The 20,539-nt window shown below is 37.0% G+C and overlaps 1 protein-coding gene across 3 annotated transcripts in view; it reads left to right on the forward strand.

Moving 5' to 3' along the window:
• Nucleotides 1–1,451: 1,451 nt before the first annotated feature.
• Nucleotides 1,452–20,539, forward strand: part of LOC142615852 (putative aarF domain-containing protein kinase At1g71810, chloroplastic) — a 31,025-nt gene continuing 11,937 nt past the window's right edge. The window contains exons 1-7 of one of the 3 annotated variants that reach the window (XM_075788745.1): nt 1,452–1,922; nt 2,015–2,059; nt 4,845–4,883; nt 18,346–18,516; nt 18,645–18,797; nt 19,140–19,175; nt 19,796–19,839. In XM_075788745.1, the coding sequence (XP_075644860.1) occupies nt 1,590–1,922; nt 2,015–2,059; nt 4,845–4,883; nt 18,346–18,516; nt 18,645–18,797; nt 19,140–19,175; nt 19,796–19,839 (821 nt within the window). In that variant the 5' untranslated portion in view covers nt 1,452–1,589. Of the gene's footprint in view, nt 1,923–2,014; nt 2,060–4,844; nt 4,884–11,633; nt 12,071–13,181; nt 13,382–18,345; nt 18,517–18,644; nt 18,798–19,139; nt 19,176–19,795; nt 19,840–20,539 lie in introns of those variants that run through there. The other 2 variants (XM_075788756.1, XM_075788764.1) reach the window with 2 other exon arrangements.

The raw sequence follows: 20,539 nt of genomic DNA on the forward strand, positions 1-20,539 counted from the left end.
GAGGCAACTTCAGGTAAGATCGGCTTTAGGTGGCGTTAGGCGAGATCGATTTCAGCAATGGCTTGAGGATGAGAGAGGAAGAGAATTAGAGAGAAGAGGGAGCTGTGGAGGACAATCCAGACAAATATGGTAGCGAGATTGGCGGCGATATTGGTAGCTTCGGCGAGATCGACGGCTTTGGTGAGATCGGTGAGAGAGAAGAAATGGTGAGCAGAGAGAAGAAGTTCCAAATGAGAGAGAGAGAGAGAGAGAGAGAGAGAGAGAGAGAGAGAGAGAGAGAGAGAGTCTGAGTGAATGAGAGAGAAACAGTGAATAAAAAAATAATAAAAAAATTTGCAACATGCTACAGTGCGGTTTCATAAATGAAAGTGCATTGTAGCATGTTGCAAAATATTTTGAGATTTGAAAGACCTCATGAGGCTTGAATATTGGTGTTTGGTGTGTCAAATGCCAAATATTTGGCATTTGACACACGTGATGGTAATGTTCTTTGTCGCCCTGATAAAGTTATAAAAATGTCAAGCATCTATTTGGAGACTTGTTTAGCATGACCTATTAGAACTTGCCCTTGAACCGTTGAGCATGAACTAGGATGCTTGTGAGACTCATAGGATTGAGATTATGGGTAGTCATATTGCTACTTCAATAGTTTCTCTCAATGTTGAATTTGGGGGATGGTTCTCTTTTTCTTATGAATCTGCCTAGAGGAGATGACAAGGGTATGGTGTTTAGGCAAAATTGATAGAGGTTACAAAAGGGAGAAAAACCAAAATACCCTTATGGAAATCTCTATAAATAGAGAGAGATTCTTGAAGTCCAAACAAAGGCATGAAAAAATAAAAGGTAAATTATGTATTTGGTCTCTATCCTTTACACCATATTTCAATTTAGTCTATAATATTTCAATTGTATCAATTTGGTTTCTAACTTTTCAATGCCGTGTTATTTTAATCCATGTCGTTATATTTTAGATGGAAAACTCTGACATGTCAAAAATCGACATAATTGAAAGGTTAAAAACTAAATTAAAATATAATATAAATGATAGAGACTAAATATGTAATTTACCTAAAAATAAACAAACTTACCTTACTTTGCTCAAATTTACACTCCATTGTTCTAACTTTGCCATTGAAGTATCTTCCATAACCCCATTAGTTGAGTAAGGATATAGTGTAGGCCTTTTTTTTTTTCTTCCTAATTTGGCTGTAGGGGCTTTCTTTGTTTTCCGGCGAAAAAGGCAATCTCTAGGAGGTTGGGGTTTGCATTGTAACTTACTCACAATCAAGAAATACTTTAAAAATAATTGTAACTAATAAAATAATTTCTAGAATAATTTTATTAAGAAAAAATAATCTGGAGGAAAAAACAGAAAAAGAAAAAGAAAGGATAACAAATGCAAGGACCACACAGGAGACGATAGCTTGCACGGCAGCACTGTTCATCTCTCTCTCTCAAAAAATAAAACAAAGTTTATATATAGTATACACTGCACAGTGCTACGGTAGTAGTTTCATTCATTTCCGTTATTACCAGCCTGTGACTTCTGTTCTGGCTTTAGATTCATCAAAGCAAAGCAAAGCAAAGCAATGCTACTACTCTTTCCCACACCCACACCCTCCTTTCCCGCCAATTTCACTCCCTCCAAACCTTTCTGTCTCCCTCACCGCCGTCACCTCCTCCTCCGATGCAAGGCTGCCGACTTTGACTCCTTTACCGAGCGCTCCGGCTACCTCTTCGACCTCACCGCCTCCGAGGCCGATTCCTTGACCGAATATGGCGTCTCGAAGATCGCCGCCGTCTATAGGAGGAAACCGCTCATCCTATTTCGCCGCCTTTTTCAGACCGGTACCACTTTTGGCAAATGGTTTGCCCTCCGCTACCTCGACCGGGTTTATGATCGCTCTGACCTCATGTTCCAGGTCTTTTTTTTTCCTCTCATTTCGTTTCAATTCTTTGATTTTCTCCTTCTTTTCGTGTTTGCTTTACACTGTTCTTGATGGTTCTGATGCAGATTAGAGCCGCAGAGCTTCGGAAAATATTGGTCGAACTTGGTCCGGTACGTCTTGTTTCTCAATATTGAAGTTTAAAAAAAAAAAAAAAAAAAAAAAAAAATTTCATGTGGAACAATCACTGAACTTTTACTTCTTTGTTCAGAATTATAAGTTTCTTTTTCCTTTTTGGTTTGGCCAACAATATGATATTCATGGAATATTAAATTTGTCTAAGATGGCACAGCGATGAAGGATAGGTTTAGGGAAAACTGGTCTGTATGCTCGGGGGTGGGCTTAAGGTTAGGAGAATTTGTGGATTTAGGATTTTAGAAGAAAGGGTTAGGGCTTGTAGAACGAATTAGAGTTTGAAATTTTTTGACATTTCGTAAGAAAGTATGTAGGATTAATTAGGGGTGGGAAAATGTCGGGTAAATTATGTGTTTGGTGCCTAACCTTTAGGTTTTGTGTCAATTTGGCCATTGACCTTTCAAATGAGTCACTTTGGTCTCTAACCATTTGGTATTGTGTCAAAATGATCCCTGCCCTTAATAATAATTGTGAGCATTTTTCATCCATCAAGGACCAAACTGGCACAATACCAAAAGGTTATGGACCAAATTGACAAACATTGTCAAGGTTATGGACCAAATATGTAATTTACCCAAAAATGTTTAGTTTTGGTTGCAAAGAAAGGAGAAAAGAGAGGATTTTGTTTTTGTGTAGGGATTGTGAACAATATCCTATATCATGAATAGTACCCATGAAAGAGTAAGAAGACGAAAAAGAACTCTAGGCATCTGCACTTATGGTCTATTTGGATTGAGGGGGTGGGAGGGGGAGTAGAGTAGAATTGACCCAAAATTAGACTATTATCAGCCAATTCTACTCTACTCTACTCCCCTCCCTCCCCCCTCAATCCAAACAGACCATTAGTTTTTTTATGACTTGACTCCTAACCTTTAAAGACATCGAGCAAATATTATACGCGGACTCTTGTACAGCACTACTGTACTGGTGGCATTAGGACTTTGAATTTTACTAGGAAAATGAAAACTCAATAATAATTATTAAAGGCACATAGAAAATAAGCCCAAGACACTTAATAAAATATATTAGAAAATTTTAGACTCAACCCACCCTTAATGCACAGGAATTGCAGAAAGTAAAGATTTGCTGCTGATTACAAAAATTACCAACACTTGTAAACAAAAAGCTAAATAAAATTATTTTAAGCCTAGAACCTTTAAATCAAATGACTCATGTTTTCATTGGCCTCATGCATTGACCACATAAAATGAATCTTGAATGGATGAAATTGAGATTTATTTTGCTATGCTATGTCATTCTCCTCTGGTTGGAGGGAAAAAAAAAAAAAAAGAACCATGGATATGAGTTTTAAAGTTTTGGAGTGTGTACAATTTCTAGCAAGGTCTTGGAAAATTTTTCAAGGAGGGTGTTTGGGAAGCATGTTGTTAGAGAATGCATTTGAAAAAAAAATGAAGCCAAATTTGGATTTAGTTCTCACTGCGAATGAATATTTGGATGGTAAAATTTAGAGTGGAACCCTAAGGTGATTTGTAAACGGGATATTGAAAATGATTATGATCATGTGAAATGTGAGTTCTTAATGTATAACTGCGATGTTTGGCTTTGATGAGAAATGGATTCGGTTTTGTGTTTCTATCGTCAGATTTTATTGGTGGTTAATGGTTGTCTGGGGGGAGAGATGGTCAGGTCTTTGAAGGGATTGAACTCACTGTTTATAGACGTAAGCATGTGTGTCTGAGGTCATTATTTGTTTGGATGTCTATGGATGGCCATTCATCATATTTGTTGGATTTTTTTGGATTTCCTGCATTGTTGATTGTAATTTAAGGGTATATTGTAGTACAGAGCCTGTGTACTTCAGTTCTTCCTTTCGTGTTTTTGTGAAAATAATTTAAAAGTATTGCAGAACTTCTACTAATAAAAAATTTTTAGAACTTAGTCCTTGAATTTGTAATGCAACCAGAAATTTCTGGGAAGATGTTTTTGCCTTTATATCCTTACCCTATGCATGATTTAAAATTCCCTAATTATTTAGAAGGCCTAGATATTCATGCTGAAGAATCTTTTCTGACCCCAAGTTGATTTTCTGTAGAAGCATTAGTAGTTTCCATAAGTATTGGATTTTCTAGTAATCAGGAGAATTCTTCAATAAGGGACCCAACATCTGGTGTCACAGGCCTTTCAGTTACGAATCATGCTTCTATCTGCAATTTTACTAAATTCATTTACTGGAATATACACACACACACACAGAAGAAAAATATTGATTTTTTTTTTCTCCTGGTTGTAATTTGTTGTTTGAGCAATTCATCGAGTCCAGTGATCTTAAAACAACCCTAGAAATGTGTGCCTTAGTTAATATGTGATCTTCATTACAATAGTGTTAAATCATTTACCATGGAATTTATCTCAAAGTAAACAAGGTGTATAAAGTTTTAGGGAGATAAATGATGCGGCATCTTATCTATACATTGTTGAATGTTGACAAAAATGTGGGGAAAAGAAAGAAAGAAAAAAGAGAGGGCAAAAATTATTCTCACAACCATGGGGAGGAGGCATGTTGCAATTTTTATTCTCTTCCTAGTAAATGTTTCAATACAGATGTAATTTGATAGAGTACTGATAATAGACTTTGTATATAAATATTAATCCTTTTTGTGTTTTTATTTTCTATACCTTTACAAGAATAAAACTCATTGTTACCCTTATACTAAGATCTAAATTATCAAGTGATTGAGGTTGATTTATAATTGCTTCTTATGGTTCTCTAATAATTTTATTTTGAATGTTTCTGTCTTGTAGGCATATATCAAAATTGCTCAGGCTATTTCTTCTAGACCTGTAAGTTGACATATGCTTCATGCAAGGACTTTCTACTATCCATATAAAGCTCTAGTTTCCATACTCTGTTTTTATAAGAATTCAGTTCAATTGGCGTTGGTTTCTTGTATTATTAGTTGCTATCATTTGAGGTTCAAGTCCAAAGGCTTTTCTACTGTAATATGATAAAGCATAAAAAGGGTGGCAACTTACTAGCAAATCTATGCTAAAACCCAATATGTATTTTTGAGTCTAGGTTATCTGGAATTGTTTATCTAAAAGATCACCAACACACATCATTGGCTTGCAAGGAATCAATCAACTACTCCCTCTGTCCCATATTGTTGTTCATGTTTAGAAAATTCAACTTTTAAAGGAAACATCATATAATGCACTATCTTTCAAATAACATTCCAAAACCACCCTTCTTAGTTTAAAATATTGTGGAAGTGGAGTATTGACATTTTAAATAAAGGTTAACTTAAGAAAGTAATCAATATTGTGTTCATTGACCTTTCAAACAAGACCGTATTTGGGACATCTCAAAATGCAATAGAGGACCAACAACATGGGATGGAGGGAGTATTAAGTAGGACACCAAACATACCATAGAGCACCTTATCTCATGGCACAATAAGGTGGATTGACACATACTGGAATCAATTGCTCAATCAAAGCAGCATTACATGCTACAAAACACAATTGGAGAGGGAATCAACACTGACTGGAGGTGAATCGTTATTGACCGGAAGGGAAATAACATTCAACACTGAGGGGATTGGCTCAAGAGTATTAATTAAGTAGTAGCAGTGTAAATCAGCATCCTAGAGTGAGATCTTGGCTAGCTTAGATGGGTTAAACTCAATTGGTGATTGTCTTGGGGGAAGAGTAGTCACGGTAAAGGCTCAACTGTGGACTGTGGAGTGCTTATTGAGAACTCTGTCACTTTGGTTAGGGGACCCAATCAGTGGTTGCAATGGGAAAAAATAATCACATCAGCTTATCTACTTATGTACCCATTGGGAAAAATAAATTTTTGCTACAGTGCCTGTCCAATTTAGGAGGCATTGTAGCTTATGCATTTCATTTTTTTATTTTTATTCATTTCTTCTCTCTCACTACCGAGGCGCTTTGTCTCTCTCTCCTGGTCTTTGTTTCTTCTCTTCTCTCTTAGTGACCGAGGTCTCCTCTGTCACAAATTGTACAATTTTTGGATAAGACCTGAACAATTGAACGTAAAAAAAGAGATCTGAAAAATGAAAACCCCTAAATTATAGTTTGCATAAAGTGAAATCATTCTCTTGGAGGCAGGGGGAATGGCAAGGGGGAAAAGTCCATTCAGATTTGAAAATATGTGGTTGAAGTCGGAGGGATTTGTGGATAGAGTTCAAACCTGGTGGAATCGACATTCCTTTGTAGGTACACCTAGTTTCGTGCTTGCGAAAAAATTAAAGGCTCTGAAAGAGGATATTGTGCAATGGAATCGCCGAGAGTTTGGTAATGTAGCGCGTCAAAAGAAGCAATTACTGGAGGAGTTGATAACATTAGACGCTAAGGAGGGGGATTTTGGTCTCTCCGATGGAGAGAAAGTTCATAGGGCTGGTTTGAGGTCCCAGGTGGAGCATCCTTCTTTCCTTAGAAGAAATTTCCTGGAAACAAAAATCTAGGATGTTATGTATCAAGGAAGGGGATAATAACACCAAATTTTTTCACAAAATGGCTAACTCCCATAGAAGGTCTAATCATCTAAGGACCTTGGAGGTGGATGAGGTGGTTTTTGAGGAGGCCTCCGAGGTAACTTATCAAGTTGTACAATTTTATAAAAATTTGTACAAGGAGACTGAGGAGTGGAGGCCTTTTGTGGAGGGTTTGGAATTTGATCGTATTGAGAATATGGAGAGAGTTTGGCTTGAAAGGAAGTTTGAGAGAGAGGAGATTCTTCAAGTTGTTAGGGATTTGGAAGGGGACAAAGCTCCAGGTCCGGATGGGTTTATTATGGCGTTCTATCATCATTGTTGGAAGGTAGTGGAGAAAGATGTTCTAGCGGTCTTTGAAGAGTTTTTCCATCATTGCAAGTTTGAAAAATCCCTTAATGCGACCTTCATTGCTTTAATTCCTAAAAAGAATGATGCCTCCAATATTAGAGATTTTCGACCTATTAGTTTGGTGGGGAGTGTGTATAAAATCTTAGCTAAGGTCTTGGCAAATCGCTTGAGAATGGTTTTAGATCAGTTGATTTCTGAGAATCAGAATAGCTTTGTGGGTGGGAGACAAATCCTTGACTCGGTTCTCATTGCGAATGAGTGTGTGGATAGTCGTGGGAAGAGTAGGGTTCCTGGAGTCATTTGTAAGCTCGATATGGAGAAAGCCTACGATCATGTGAATTGAGAGGCTTTGTTGTATCTGCTGAATAGAATGGGTTTTGGAGTGAAGTGGTGTAAGTGGATACGTTCTTGTATATCCACAATTCAGTTCTCTGTTTTGATTAATGGGTCTCCAGTTGATTTCTTTGGCAGTTCAAGGGGTTTAAGACAAGGAGATCCGCTATCTCCCATGCTGTTTTTGATCTTGATGGAGGTGTTTAGTAGGATGTTGAGAAGAGTGGAGGGAGATGGCTTGATTCGTGGTTTTAATCTTGAGGGTAGGAGGGACGGTGGGGAACGTGTTTCACATCTATTATTTGTAGATGATACTATCCTCTTTTGTGATGCAGATGTGGAGCAAATTCTTCATATTCGGTTGTTGCTCCTTAGTTTTCAGGCGGTAACAGGTTTGAAGGTTAATGTGCATAAGAGTGAAATGGTTCCTATAGGGGAGGTTGGTGATGTGCATGCTCTGGCTGATATCTTGGGCTGCAGAGTTGGTTCTTTACCTATGTTGTATCTTGGCATGCCGTTGGAGGCTTCTCACAATTCCCCTTCAATTTGGAATACAATTTTGGAAAATATTGAGCGGAAATTAACTGGGTGGAAGAAGTTGTACCTGTCTAAGGGGGGTCGATTGATGTTACTCAAGAGTACGGTTTCTAGTCTTCCGACTTACTTTCTATCGTTATTCACAATTCCTACTCATGTGGCTAATAAAATTGAAAAGTTGCAAAGGGATTTCCTATGGGGAGATAGCAAGATACATTTGGTAGGATGGGATAAAGTTTGTGCGCCTATAGCCAATGGTAGCTTAGGGATAAGGAAACTCACTACCTTTAATAAGGTTTTATTGGGGAAATGGTTGTGGCGGTTTGGGAAGGAAGAGGGTTGGTTATGGAGGCGGGTAGTAGCTTCAAAATATGGGGAAGATTGGGGGGGATGGACCTCAAAGCTAGGTAGGGGAGCTCATGGGTGTGGTTTGTGGAGAAGTATTTGCATGGGTTGGGAGGATTTCAGCAAAAATTGTCAGTTTGTGGTTGGGTTGGGGAATAGGGTGAGGTTTTGGCAAGATGGGTGGTATGGGGATCAACCTTTTCAATTAGCTTTTCCAAGGCTGTATGGCATTGCCATTGATAAGGAGGCTTCTGTTGAAGCTTCTTTGCCTAGGCAGGGGGCGGAGGATAGAAGATTTTGGAATGTTCGTTTTAGCAGATTTTTTAATGATTGGGAGATGGATGAAGGGCTGCAATTTCTTCGTATATTGGGTGCTATAACCCCTCCTATGGATGTTGGAGACCGGATGAGATGGAAATTGAAGCCTAATGGGACTTTTGACATCCGGTCATACTATAACAAATTAAGAAATTCTCCTTCAACTATCTTTCCTTGGAAAGCTATTTGGAGAGTAAAGGCCCTTAGGCGAGTTTTTTTTTTTTTTTTGGTGTGTAGCTTGGAATAAGATCCTAACGGGAGACAATCTGAGATTGAGGAGATTGGATTTTGTGGATTGGTGCATTATGTGCCGTCATTGTGGAAAGACAGTAGATCACTTACTTCTTCATTGTGAGGTGGCCTATCGGTTATGGAGCTTTGTTTTTATAACTTTTGACTTGGCTTGGGTTATGCCTAGATCGATTTCAGACTTGCTTTTTGGATGGTGGAATTGGCTGGGAAAGCATTTGTCTCAGATCTGGAATTTAGTCCCGTTGTGCATCCTATGGTGTATTTGGAAGGAGCGGAATCAGAGGACTTTTGAGGATTTGGATTGCTCTAGTGATCACTTGCTTCTTTTAGTGGAACTCTTTTTGATTGGTCTCGGGCGTGGGGACTCACGTCTAGTGATTCCCTCCCTTCTTTTCTTTGCTCCCTTTTCCTCTTGTAATTTCTTTGTTGTTTGGTTTTCTCTCTTGTTTCTCTTTGTTTTCTTCTTCTTGTATTTTCTGGGTTGCTCTGTGTTTTTCAGGCATAGAGTAGCCTTTTGTATATATATCATTCTTACTTATCAAAAAAAAAAAAAAAAATCAAATCTAAAAAAATAATCACATTCAATCCCTACAAAATGAACCCTTACTCTCACTCCCACTCCCACATAGTACATACTAAACTCACCTCAATCAACCTCATCTCCCTCTAAATCACTCTTTGAAACATTAACAAAAACACCTATCTCCCTTAAAACAAAAAGCCACCACCATGTACTTGTCAGAGAAGCCTTGCTCCATAGATTTCTACGAAGAGGAAGGCGTGCATGACATGATGATCGAGGAGGTCTCCAATGGCGACCTGCTACCTCACCACCCTCAACCTCACTCTCATCCCATTCTCACTACCAGCACCAGCACCAGCACCAACACCAACAGATGATCCTAAGCAATAGTAGTGGCGGCAACAAGGACCACAATGAGGTGAGATGTGGAGGATAAATTATTTGCTTTGATTTGTGTAGATTGTGGTTGAGGAAGAGAGGGTGAAATATGAAAATTAAAATTCAACAGTAGGAAATAATATTTTAATAAAATAGAGAAAGAAATAGAAAATTGGATGTAAGTGTTTTGAGAAATTGTTAGCTAAAATAGAAAAAGTAGGATCTTATCTTAAAATAGAGTCAAAGTTTTGCGCAAACTAATGTAAATGCTCTAACTTGGAGGAGTTGGTGGCTATTTTGGGATGTAAATGGTTAACCTTTGGGCGCTAAATTCAATAAGAAGAAGATTTGGGATCCATTTTGATGTAGGACAAGGGGGAACAAGGTAATCTGATTTAGAACACCAGTGGCAGATCTGGTATAGCTTGGGTTTTGAAGAATTAGGGTTAGGTTTTGGTGGGGAATAGGCTAGAAAATAATGGGGATTATAGGGTTGCCAAAGGGACAAGGATTACTAGGTTTTTAGGAATGAAATCAAAGGTGAAATTCAAGATTCTGGTAGCTGTGAACAGTGTTGTGAACAATATCCGTGAATAGTAAAATTAAAGAAAATAGATAAATTATAGGAATCACACCTAGACTTCCTAAGCATCACACCTAGGGTTCCTTGGCATCACACCTTAGAGAAGGTTGCATCACACAAACCATAAAAGAAAGCATAGCTCTTAAATTCTGAAAATATTCATTAATAATTAACTTAATAAAAAGTACAACTCTTTAAATAGAAAACTAATACCTAATCCTAGTTGAACTAGGATTTCTTAAAACCCTAATAAGATTTGGACTTGGACTCCTTGGGTTTTATTACTCAACCCAAACCAAATAACCAAGCTTAAAATAAAACTAAAGTAAGACCCAATAGACTATAAGCACAACCCATTCTAGAATATTAGGAAATTACAAAATTGCCCATGATACATAAAATCAAATAAAATATAGGAAATCTGTCTTCTCACTGCCTCCTGTATCACATTTCTTGAAAAGATGGAAAAGAGGTTGGCGAGGTGGAAGCAGCTTTATTTATCTAAGGGAGGGAGGTAAAGTTACGCTAATTAAAATTACTCTTTTGAACTTGCCTACTTATTTTCTTTTTTTCTGTCCTATTTTGGGTGAGTTGGCTAACCATATTGCGAAGTTATTGTGAGAGTTCTTATGGAGTGGTTTAGGTGAGGAGTCCAAGTTCCATTCAGTAAACTGGACACAAATTTGTGCATTTCTTTAGATTAGGGGTTAGGCCATCTGAAATTTGAGAAGATTAAATCAAACTTTATTATGGAAGTGGTTGTGGAGGTTTGGTACTTCACCTCCACAACCACTTCCATAATAAAGTTTGATTTAATCTTATGAATCATCATACTTCACCTCTACTCTGGAGGTTGGTGATAGAGGTGAAGTATGGGAAGTGCATTTGGGGGGGGGGGGGGGGGGGGGTTGGTGCACCAAAGTGATGTCAGGTCCTTACGGTTAGCCTTTGTAATTCCACAAGACATGATTGGTTGACTTTTTCATGGTATCTTCAGTATAAGGTGGGTGATGGAACTTGAGGAAAGTTTTGGCATGACTTGTGGTGTGGGGATTGACTTTAAAAAAAAGAAAAAAAAAAAACAGGTAAGCAGTGAAATTTTATTAATCAATGAAAAATATAAACTTTGAGCTCACGATGATGAACACAAGAGATAGAGTTGATTAATACAATTATTCAGTGATTTGAGGATTGAGGCATGATGGCCTTTGTGTAATATTCTCTCTCTCTCTCTCTCTCTCTCTTCTTCTCTTTCTTAAGTTATTGTTTATACAACCCCCAAACACGATAAAAACCTCTCTTTTTTCTTCTTCCTCACATCCCCGAATCAAGCCTTTTATTTTACCTATTAAAACCCTAAATCCCCACATCCTTTCTTCTACCAAATAGCTATCAAATAACTCATCAGACCACCTTTTAATTCCTAACAAAACTCCATATCCCTTTCTTCAACGACTAAATTCTATTTACACAAATCCTCCTAATTTTTAATCCACCAAAACCACATGTTAACAAAGTCCCTAATTTATCCTACGTCACTGGTACTACCATTCTTTAATTTCTACTAATGCCATGTCTTTTCCCTGGAAAAGCATGTGGAGATCAAATGTATCAGCTAGAGTTGCATTTTTTTTTTCTCTCCTTTTTTGTGGACTGCTGCTTTGAAAAAATTCTGATGTGGGAGAGATGTATTATTGTGTTAGAGTCTAGTGTTGTATGCATAAATGTAGTGAGGAGATTGTGGACCACTTACTTATTCGTTGCCCTATAGCTACATAGTTGTGGTCTTGGTATATGGTTTGTTTCGAGTTCAATGGCTTATGTCACAGAGTGTTTTGGATATGCTAGCTTCTTGGCAAGGTCACGTTGGTCTTCATCGGAACATAGCAATTTGGTAAGCTTTCCCTCATTGTTTGATGTGATTGGCGAGAACGGAATGCTAGAAGTTTTGAGGGTTGTGAACAGACTATTCTTGATTTTAAGTTTTAATAAATCTTTGTTTGATTGAGTTGATTCTCCTTTAATTATGTCTTAGATATGATTGAACGTTGTACTTTGAGAACTTGATTGTGTTGCACCCATAGTATACTTGGGCTACCTTCATTTATTAATAAAGTTAAGATATTTATAAAAAATAAAGTTACCTTAATACAAAAACATATTATTTATTTGAGATTAATTTATAGTATACTTGGGCTACCTTCATTTATTAATAAAGTTAAGATATTTATAAAAAACAAAGTTACCTTAATACAATAACATATTATTTATTTGAGATTAATTTATAAATATATTACAATTTCACTTCTACAAGTAACAATTTTCAAGCTTGATATTGAAAAGGCATTTGATTATGTTTATTGCAATAATTTACTCTATATGTTAGATTAGGTTGTGCATTTCTAGGTTTCCATTATTAGATTCTAAATACTCAATAGTGGAAGTCCATCTAGCTACTTCCCAACATATAGAAGTTTGAGGCAATGTGACCCATTGGTACCACTTTTGTTCATTCTTATAACGGAAGTTCTTAGCATGATGATTGATAAGGTAATTTCCGGTACAAAGAGGTGGTGGGAAGGAATGGAGACACCTTGCACATATACCATTTGTTGCTTGCAGATATATTATTATTTACTGTGGTGCACACATAGTGTGATCCAGGTTTGAGGTGTATCCTGTTATGTTTTGAGGTGGTGATGGGCTTTAGGGTGAATCTGACAAAATGTGAGATGGTGCTATTGGGGAGTGTGCCAAAGGTTAGCAGCAATTTTGAACCCGGCCCGACCTTGCCGGTCAGACCCAGTAGCCTAGTGACTTGGCACATAGACTGATCAGGGTCGTCAATTGGATCGGATGTGGAGATCAAATTAAAACCCAATGAGTTCTAAGCATGTGGAGATCAAAATTATTAATAAAGTCATCAACTAGAGTTGCTTTTTTTTTTTTCTCCTTTTTTTGTGGACTGCTGCTTTGGAAAAAATTCTGATGTGGGAGAGACGTATTATTGTGTTAGACTGGTGTTGTATGCATAAATGTAGTGAGGAGATTCTGGACCACTTACTTATCTGTTGCCCTATAGCTACATAGTTGTGGTCTTGGTATAAGGTTTGTTTCGAGTTCAATGGCTTATGTCGCAGAGTGTTATGGATATGCTAGCTTCTTGGCAAAGTCACTTTGGTCTTCATTGGAACATAGCAATTTGGTAAGCTTTCCCTCATTGTTTGATGTGATTGGCAAGAACGGAATGCTAGAAGTTTTGAGGGTTGTGAACAGACTATTCTTGATCTTAAGTTTTTATAAATCTTTGTTTGATTGAGTAGATTCTCCTTTAATTTTTTCTTAGATATGATTGAACGTTGTACTTTGAGAACTTGATTGTGTTGCACCCATAGTATACTAGGGCTACCTTAATTTATTAATAAAGTTAAGTTATTTATAAAAAAAAAAAAAAGTTACCTTAATACAAAAACATATTATTTATTTGAGATTAATTTATAAATATATTACAATATCACTTCTACAAGTAAAAATTTTCAAGCTTGATATGGAATAGGCATTTGATTATGTTTATTGCAATAATTTACTCTATATGTTAGATTAGGTTGTGCATTTCTAGGTTTCCATTATTAGATTCTCAATACTCATCAGTGGAAGTTCATCTAGCTATTTCCCAACATATAGAAGTGCAGGGAATTGGAATGATAAATATTTTGTTTTTGCTTCTTGTCGATTATCTATTTGTTGATTCTAATATATTACAATAAATGTCATGTTGGAAATTGTTTTGGGAATTTTCAAGTTGTAGGAAAGTTTATGTTCTTTGTTTCTAATGTATTGATGTAAATATTAGTTTGAGAAATTTCTGTGTACAGGAAAATTTACATTTTTTTTTCTAATTTATTACAGTATTGGTCTTTCCTTTTAGTTTGCTTGGAAGTATATATTGTTGTTTCTAATTTATGGAGTCATAACGAGACCATATTACACGGGTATCATAAACGGGGATATCGATATTGACTCACCACTTTTGGGAACATCTCAAAATAATCCTATGTCAATTTTTGATTCTCTACCTCAAGTTGAGAATTCCTCTTCTATGAAAGGAAAACGGGGCACTAACTTTAGTGTAGAGGAATGGAGACACCTTGCACATATACCATTTGTTGCTTGAAGATATATTATTATTTACTATGGTGCACACAGAGTGTGATTGAGCTTTGAGGTGTATCCTGCTATGTTTTGAGGTGGTGATGGGCTTTAGGGTGAATCTGACAAAATGTGAGATGGGGCTATTGGGGAGTGTGCCAAAGGTTAGCAACAATTTTGAACCCAGCCCGACCTTGCCGGTCAGACCTGGTAGTCTGGTGACCTGGCACATAGACCGGTTAGGGTCGTCAATCAGATCGGATGTGCACACGAGCCAGTCAAAACCAGTAAAACCCAACGAGTTCTAAGCAAACCGTGTGACTTGGCCAGGTTTTAATAGTCCAGCTGATTTTTGTGAATTGTGTAAAATTACATTAATAGGACAATCCCATTAAATTCTTTACTGTTTAATGTGTATAATATGGTAATTTAATTAAAAGAAAACTTAAAGAAATAAAAATGCACTTTTCAGTTTCACGTAGCCAGTTAGCACGTAAGTATGAGTATATCAGTATGTGTGATATAATTTATTACTTAAACCTTCTTTTCTCTTCTTTTGTTTACATATCTTGTGCTTTATTTGTTTATTGCTTTAAGTTTTAAGTCTTTAAAAATTTTTCCTCTTCTTTTGTTTATGTAGTTTGAGATTTTCCTTATTTATTTATTTATTTAATATACAAAATTTTAAGACATAACAAGATTTTATTTAGGAAAAAGATTGTTGCAATCTTATGACATTCATTATTTTGGTTGTGAATTTTATAGAATTTCTAGTGCTATTGCTTGTGAAACTTTGATTTTGAATAATAATGGCAAGTTTAATTTAGGCATATGCCTTTTTTTTTATTTTTTATTTACATATCATGTTATAATTTCTCAAATTTACTTATATATATAATTTTTGAAATCTTTTTATTTAAACCTGCGGTTCGACCGTTGACCCACTGGTTGAACCAGTGACCCAACTCATAGACCCTGTCAATGTCTAGTTCGGATTTAATAACTATGTTTGCAAGACAGGCTCCTTACCAATGAACTATTTGGGAATTCATTTTGGTGATTCATTTAAGGTTAAGTTAGTTTGGAATGGCAAGATAGAGAGATGGAGAAGAAGTTGACTGGGTGGAAGGTATTGTAACTTTCCAAAGGAGGTATATTTACACTCAAAAAGTGCACACTATCGAATCTAGACCTCCCCCAATGTCAGACCCTTGGTCCTCGAGATTGAGTGGTTGCATGTTGCACCCATGGCATCCACAATATCCTATGGGTTAAGTAAGGTTGTGGGCAATAGTAGGTTGTGCTGCCCCTCTTGGTGGTGCATGTATGCACAAGTATGCTGTGTTGGCAGCATGACAGTGGCTTTGCAAATGCTACGCACTCATGGTCATGGCTTGGCTGGTTGCAGGCCATTTGTGTGTTGTAGGCAACATTTTTTGTGGGTGAGCCATGGCAACTTGTGTGGCTTGATCATGGGCAAATTCTTGAGCAGTGGTACGTTGTGCGTGTGCAAGGAAAGGTTGGGTTGCTTGAGCATGTTCGCATGCTGGGTATTGTAGGAAATACGAGTTTGGGCTTAGGCTTGCTTGGCCAAATGTAGTTCGATGGCATATCTCGCATATGGGTGGCAATAATGTTGTGTAGGTTTTGTAGATTGTGTTGACTAGACCTGGAGGTGGCATTGGCATGGGCCAAGCCCTCCACATGGTGGTGTATGGACCAAGGCTGAGTTGCTGGGTATTTGCTTGGGTTGCCAAGTGTTTTTGCATAGCTTGTGGTGTGCAGGAGCATGTGCACAAGCAATGGGCATGCATAAAATAGGTGGCAGCAGAATGGCATTTTTGGAAATTGCCAAGCAGTTGCATGTTCAGACGACCTTTGTTGTTATGCTGGGAGCATTGAAAGGCTCCAAGACAACAAGCAATTGTGCCCTAGAGGCAGTTCTCAGATTGTGACAGCAAGTGTAGGGGCGGTTACCATGAGAGTTACTCCTGCATGTGATCCTTAAAGTTGAGACTAAGTAGGGCGAACTTAGTGCCATCACAAGGCAAAAAAATTGGATGTGAAATCTGTCCTGTGAAACCATAGGAGGTAATATTACATTTATAAAGAGCACACTTTTGAATCTACTACCTATTTACTCTATGCCTGTGTTTACAATGCCTATCTTTGTAGCTAAAAGACTGGAGATGATATAGAGAGAGTATCAACGGAGTGGAATGACAGAGGAGAAAAAGATACAACCTTTGGATTGGCAAACAACTTGTACATCTTTATAGTTAGGAGGATTGGGGATTGGAAAATTGAGCACATTTAATAACGTGTTGGTGGGAAAGTGGCTATGAAGATTTGCTCATGGGAGCGATCAAATTTGGAAATGAATAATAGCAGTAAAATCTGGGGTTGAAGAGGGGAGTTGGACTTCACATCCACTTTATATAATGCATGGGGTGGGGGTTTGGAAGGAAATCATACCATGATGGGGCTCATTTTCTTGATATGTTGCTTCTAGTGTTGGTGAAGATATTTGAGTAAGGTATTTGCATGATGAATGGTGTGTTGAGAGAGCCTTACTGACCTTTTTCACTTGACTATAAACAAGGAGGCTATGGTGTCAGAATATATGGTGGTTTCTGATGGTGGGGTTCATTGGAACCTAATCTTTGGGAGTTGGAATAGTTTTTGAATTTTTTTAAAGTTGCTATATTCAATCAAAATTCATGTGGGAATGGAAGACAAAATGTATTGGAAACTAAATAAAAATGAATTTTTAGTGTTTGATCTTATTACAATGCATTAGGAGGAACAATGGTATCGGACTTTCCTTGGAAGTTGTTTTGGAGGGTGAAGCTACCTAGGAAGGTAGCTTTCTTTGTATGAATGTATTGGAATATTTTCCTTGGTGCTGTATGTATAAAATAAATGGATAATATGTGTTGATCATCTGCGTTTGCATTGTTCTATTACTAGGGAATTGTAGAATTTTGTACATAATTTTGGAGTCAAATGGGTGATGCTCAAAATAGTGGGATGATGGCTATGTGGTTGGAGATGAAGACCAAGCTCTTTTTGCAATAGAGTGTGGAATATGGTCTTTTCATGCTTGGTGTGGCTTGTTTAGATGTTGAGGACTAAGGGACCCTAGGAAGCACGGGTGCGGATTTGGGTTGGGTGTGGGTGTGGGTGTGGGTGCGGGTGCGGGTGCGGGTGCAGTCCCGCGACATGACAATTTTTGAAAAAGTAGGACATTATTGCAGCAGGATATGTTTATTAATTAATTATTAAATATATTTTTATTTATATTTTTTATATATTGCTAAACATTTTTTTTCATATAATGGGAAATATATATCAATTTAAGAGCAATAGTAGATAATTAAGTGAATACATAACCATTTACATAATGTTCATAAATTAGAGTACAATATTCAAAGTTTGAAACTAAAACTAAATAAAAGATAAGTTTAAAATTAATGTTTTTTATTTATAAGTATTTCGGCCCATATCAGGTCCTATTTTGGACTGAATCGAACTGTATTGGGCGGTGTCAAGAAAAAAAAAATTGTTAGGGGATGCGTGTGCAGCCCCTCGTCCAGGCCACACGTAGCGTCCCGCCGAGTTTGATGCAGGTTCGACCAAAATGGCACGCCTGTGCTTCCTTGAGGGGACCTTTGAAGGGTAGGGACTATCAATTGAGAGATGAAAACACACTTTGTGTTGGGTCTCACTTCTTTTGGCTGTTAGGAGATATTAGCTGACCTCCAACGTTGTATGATTTCCCTGATTTGTTGTACCTTTGATTGCTAAAGGAGTGGTTGGGTAAATAGCTAATATGCCCGTTGTCCCTCCCTTTGTATACTGTATATTTCTTTCTTTCAAATGCAAATTGACTAACATATAAAAAAATTGTATATGCTATACTTTCTATCGCACTAATGATGTGATTCTCTTTTTTGTTTTTAAATCTCTTATTTCATGATTGTCTTTAAGATGATCCTATATTAAGATATCTTCTTGCAGGATTTGATACCACCTTCATATTTGGATGAACTCTCGCTGTTGCAAGATCGAATAAGTCCGTTTTCCACTGAAGTTGCTTTCAACACAATAGAACAAGAACTTGGTTTGCCAATAGATGAAATTTTTTCTGAGATTTCACCGGAGCCTATAGCCGCAGCATCGCTTGGGCAGGTTTATAGTTGTTTATGCTCATGATCTGGGACATCTTTTGTGATATCTTTCATGTAATTAAGCTTGGTTTCTTATCTAGCTACAGAATTTAAGCTCACTTCAGTCCCTCTCTTCTCTCAAATAATTAGGTTTATCAAGCTAGGCTTCGTCGTAGTGGAGAGGTTGTTGCTGTTAAAGTTCAAAGGCCTGGAGTTCAAGCTGCCATATCCTTAGACATACTAATCTTGCGTTTTCTAGCAGGATTACTAAGGAGAGCAGGCAAATTGAACACCGATCTTCAGGTATTCTGTAACATGTAGCTTGGGTAAAATACCTTTTATTTTTATTGGCCTGTAGATGAGGAATACCAGTTTTATATCCAATGCATTATGTGATGTTGCTGACTACTGAATGGGTCTTTTTGAGGGTTTTGAACATTTCCAATGATGTATGAGAGCATTTTGTACATAAAAAAGGTCATACCCAAAGTACAAGACTCCCACTTTTGCGGGGTCTAGGAGAGAAGTTGGTAGGCAGCCTTATCCCAATTTTGGAGAGCGTGATTCAAAGAGCATTTTGTACATATAAATGTTTTATGTTTCCTTGTCATATTGGAACTAAGCAACTTGACCTTTAATTTGCAGGCTGTTGTTGATGAATGGGCGTCAAGTCTTTTTCGGGTATGTATTGATCTTTCATTATGACATTTTCCTTTTTAAGCCAGTAGATGTTATGACTTGGTAGAATGTTGAGTAAGAATGCTAGTCCTTCAACTAAATGCTACCTTTATTGCTCAGAGTTTAACCAAGTCCACTACTATACCATAGTTAAAAAGTGCCTTGTAATACAGGAAGCTTAAAATCTTAATATCAAGAAACCATGCTTTTTCCATTAGAATACTCACAAGTACTGTTTGACTTAGATACTCATGCAAAAATAATATTTTGTCATACATTTGGTTGAAGAGAGTTTTGATACATTTGCATCTTAGCATCTGAAAATATACTGTGTAGGGAACACCTTAAGTGTCATCAGATGCTTACTTTTCTAGAGGCCATTTAACTTCATTCACTTATTTTATAATTGTTATATCATCTTTTACTTTTAAAAGAAAAAAAGGGGAAAAATAAAGAAAGAAAGAAAAAAAGAAAGAAGAAACTGGGAAATAAGTGGTTGACACTGTCATAAATTTTCGACTGCTGGTAAAGCACTTCGGAACTTATTTCTTAAAACATTTTGGTTGCATGAGCAATATTCTTAGAGCTTCAAATTGAATACAGGTAAATCACATTGAATGCAGGAGATGGATTACATAAAAGAAGCAAACAATGGTCTCAGGTTCAGGTAGGAGCATGATCTGAGTATTACTTCTGACTGAAATTTCATGATAAAAAGTTTCCATATCTAATTTTTTTTCTGTCTACAATCTAATTTTGGATTCAATCTCTTCAAAGTAAGTTTGGTGGCATATTTAACATTTCATATAGATTAGAGATTTCATTTTACAGAGGTATCCAACAACTATTTCAATTAGTGAATAGTGATGGTAGGATCAAGCTTCCAACCTTGATAGTGCTTGGCCACACTGTTTTCTTGAATTTCACGATATGGTTAATTGTATCTAGGGCTAATTCAATTGTGTTGTAGGTAATCCCTCACACAAATCAATCATGTTGGGTTGCGAAGAATGCCAAACGACAATGTCTAGATAACTAACTGAAGTAACGTTTTGGGTGATCTGTTGGGTTTGGTAGGTTTCATCAAGTGCCTTGAGGTTGCCGTGATGAGTACCACTGGTCATGGTATGAGTCGATCTAGAGTTGTGCCGGTTCATGATTGGTCAATCTGATGGGCTTTTGAGTTGAGCTGGGTCTGGTAATGGTGACAAAGAATTGGTGCAGTGGGGGAGAGAGAGAGATCAGACTTCATTTATGGGACTTTAATGGCACAATGTGGACAGAACTAAACAGAAGGACTAATTTAAAAACAATATAATAATTGAAATAAATGAAACTTCAGGTATGAAATGAAAACAGGTCAAACT

Source organism: Castanea sativa, chromosome 1, assembly GCF_040712315.1.
Source record: "Castanea sativa cultivar Marrone di Chiusa Pesio chromosome 1, ASM4071231v1".
In the NCBI taxonomy this organism is placed as follows: domain Eukaryota; kingdom Viridiplantae; phylum Streptophyta; class Magnoliopsida; order Fagales; family Fagaceae; genus Castanea; species Castanea sativa.